General features: G+C 37.8%; 1 protein-coding gene across 1 annotated transcript in view; it reads left to right on the top strand.

Annotated features, from left to right (window-relative positions):
• Nucleotides 1–3,056, top strand: part of RUFY3 (RUN and FYVE domain containing 3) — a 146,731-nt gene that overhangs the window by 88,958 nt on the left and 54,717 nt on the right. The window contains exon 2 of the mRNA XM_006873794.1: nt 1,405–1,578. Coding sequence (XP_006873856.1) covers nt 1,405–1,578 — 174 coding nt within the window. The remainder of the gene's footprint in view (nt 1–1,404; nt 1,579–3,056) is intronic.

Genomic DNA, 3,056 nt, shown 5'->3' on the forward strand with positions numbered 1-3,056 from the left:
GACTCGACAGCACTTGAGAACAACAACTACGTATAATAATTTGTTTGAATTAGCATAAAAGGTTTGGTTAAATTATTTATCCTTTTCTTTTCCGTGTTGACATTATTTTTAGAACATTGCAGACAAACTGTAGAGAATGAGGTGGACAAGGCAAGAATGGAAGAAGAAAGATGAGTGTGAAGTATGATAGAGGTTGAGTTTCAGGGTGGTGATAGAAGCAGTGATGAGAATATTAGAAGTACTGGAGGGTTGTAATTTGATAAACTCATCTTTACTACTGCATCAAGACATTCTTAAGGGAACTGATATCTTTTTTTAAACTGCATTTATATGGGGGAAAGAACACGACTACTGATCCTGTGGAGTCCTGGTGTGGTGCTATGAGTTAATGCACTCAGCTGCAAAGTCAGTTTGAACCGTAGGTTGGCAATTCAAGCTCAGCAGCTGCTCCTAGAAACTCTATAAAGGGTCACTATGGGTCGGAACCAACTTAACAGCACTTAACAACACTGATCATCTAGTGTGATAATACTGCCATAATTCTTGCCATTAGGCAGGTAGTCTGTGTATGTGTATGTGTGTGTGTGGGGGGGTACTAGTAATACATACGAAGAGAGTTTATAATGTTTGTGGATAAATGACTTTTTCTTTCAATTCCATTTATCCACAGACTTTTGGAAGTCTCCTTACATATAACAAAACACTTGGAATTTCAGCATTTTTTTACACTTATAAGGGGGCTTCAAAAAGTTCATGGAAAAATTCAGTTATCTTTTCATTGCATTTTCTACAGGCTCTGTGTAGCCCCCTCATACAATTCAGTGGCATTAACTACTTTTAGCATCTTGTGCAACTATCATCATTGTATGCTTTCACATTTTTCTATTGCCCATGGCAGGAATTCAGTTCCCTGAGGAATAACTCCCTTATACCCTTCCTTTCCATCTCTGATAATAAAATGTGTTCTCTATACCTTTGACTACTATAGATATTTCATATAAATGGGGTCATACACTGTGTGTCCTTTTGTGATGGACTTATTTCACTCAGCGTAATGTTTTCAAAGTTTATCCATGTTGAAGCATGTATCAAGATTTCATCTCCCTTTATGGCTAATAGTATATATATATATATATCGCATTTCATTTATTCACTCATTCATTGATGGACAGTTATTTTCTACCTTTTGTCTGTTGTGAACAGTACTGCCATGAATATTGGTATACAATCTCTGGGTTTTGGGTTTTAACTTCCTTTGGATATTTACTTAGAAGCAAAACACCAGCAATTTTATTTGCAGTTACTTTCACATCATCATTACAAATGCCAGCACAATGAAGTTACACTAAATTTTCAATGTACTTTTTGGTAACCTAGCTTTACCCTCTTCCCATTTGACTGCAGATCCTAATTATCTCATGGCTAACGAACGCATGAACCTGATGAACATGGCCAAGCTGAGTATCAAGGGCTTGATTGAATCAGCTCTCAACTTGGGGAGGACTCTGGACTCTGATTATGCACCTCTCCAACAGTTCTTTGTGGTGATGGAGCATTGCTTGAAACATGGCTTAAAAGGTAGGCTGTGGCCCCCAAACACAAACATTCACGCAGCTGCTTCCTAGCAATATGTGTTCAAAAAGAAAGTTGTTTGGGAGTCAAAGACTAAGAGGGTTGAATTAATAATATTAATCCACTGGGATGTAATCTATATGGGGGCAGGATATTTGTGTTTTTCTTCACCATTTGATAACTGCTCCTTCTACAGCATGTGCTTAGTAAATATTTGTTGAATGTATGAGTAAGTGCTGAATATATGAGTCAAATGACTCAGTTAAAATATTTTGTGGATACTTCTGTGGATACCTGTTGATATATAATTCAAATAACTTAGTTAAAATATGGACTCCCGGTGTAGCACTGTGAATTAATGTGTTGTATTGCAAAGGCAGTTTGAACCTCAAGGTCAGCAGTTCAGGCTCACCAACCACGCCTCGGAAACCCTATACAGGGTCACTATGGGTCGGAATAGACTCAATGGCACTTAACAACAACAACAAGCTAAAATATGCTCATCTTCACTGAGGGTACAGAAGACTTTCTACATTATACTTTATTGTTTTGCTTTTGTTATTCAAAAAATTTTTTTTCTTCAAAACATGTCCCCAACTTATTACAGGGTTCCATTCTAACAACTCCATTTGTGGCAGTTCTGACCAAGTCAAATACTTTTTTTAAAAGAAACTTTTCATTGTTATTGCCTTTTATTACAGTATCTTCATAAATCTAGTCTTTGAATGCCTGCCAGTAAACATCTTGACCATCTGAGAATAACATCTTAGTTACATACCATTAAGTTGGTTCCAACTCATAGTAATCTTGTATATGGGGATCTGGTGTAGTGTTGTAGGATAAACATGGCACTGCTAACCTCACAGTTGACAGTTCAAACCCTCCAGACACTCCTTAGAAACCCTATACTGAGTCACTATGAGTTGGAGCTGACTCAACAGCACTTAACAACAATAGCAGTAGTGTTTCCTAGGCTTTAAATCTTTGTAGGAGCAGAAAGCTCCTACATCTTTCTCCAGTGGAATAGATGGTGGGCTCGAATAGCAGACCTTGTGGTCCATAATCCAGTGCTTATTGTATGGAGCTGCCGCACTCCCATTATTAACAATAAGATATACCAAAAAGAAGATTCCAGATAATAATAGTTAAGTGTGGTTTGTCGTAACTCAGATATAAGTCAGGGAGTACTTGTAATTTTTGGAGTCCTGGTGTGACACTGTGGGTTAATATGCTGGACGGCATAGTCGTGTGAACCGCAAGGTTTGCAGTTCAGTGAAATAGCCTATAATGTAAATAAGGAGTTGTTGTTGTAAAGTACTGTTGAGTCAGTTCAACTCATAGTGACCCTATAAGGGTTTCCAAGGAGCTACTAGAAAGATCGTAGAAGAATTGATGCCTTTGAGTTGTGGTGTTGGAGGAGAATACTGAAAGTGCCATGGACTGCCAAAAGAACCAATAGATCTGTTTTGAAAGAAGTGCAACCA

Source organism: Chrysochloris asiatica, unplaced genomic scaffold (assembly GCF_000296735.1).
Source record: "Chrysochloris asiatica unplaced genomic scaffold, ChrAsi1.0 scaffold00254, whole genome shotgun sequence".
Lineage (NCBI taxonomy): Eukaryota > Metazoa > Chordata > Mammalia > Afrosoricida > Chrysochloridae > Chrysochloris > Chrysochloris asiatica.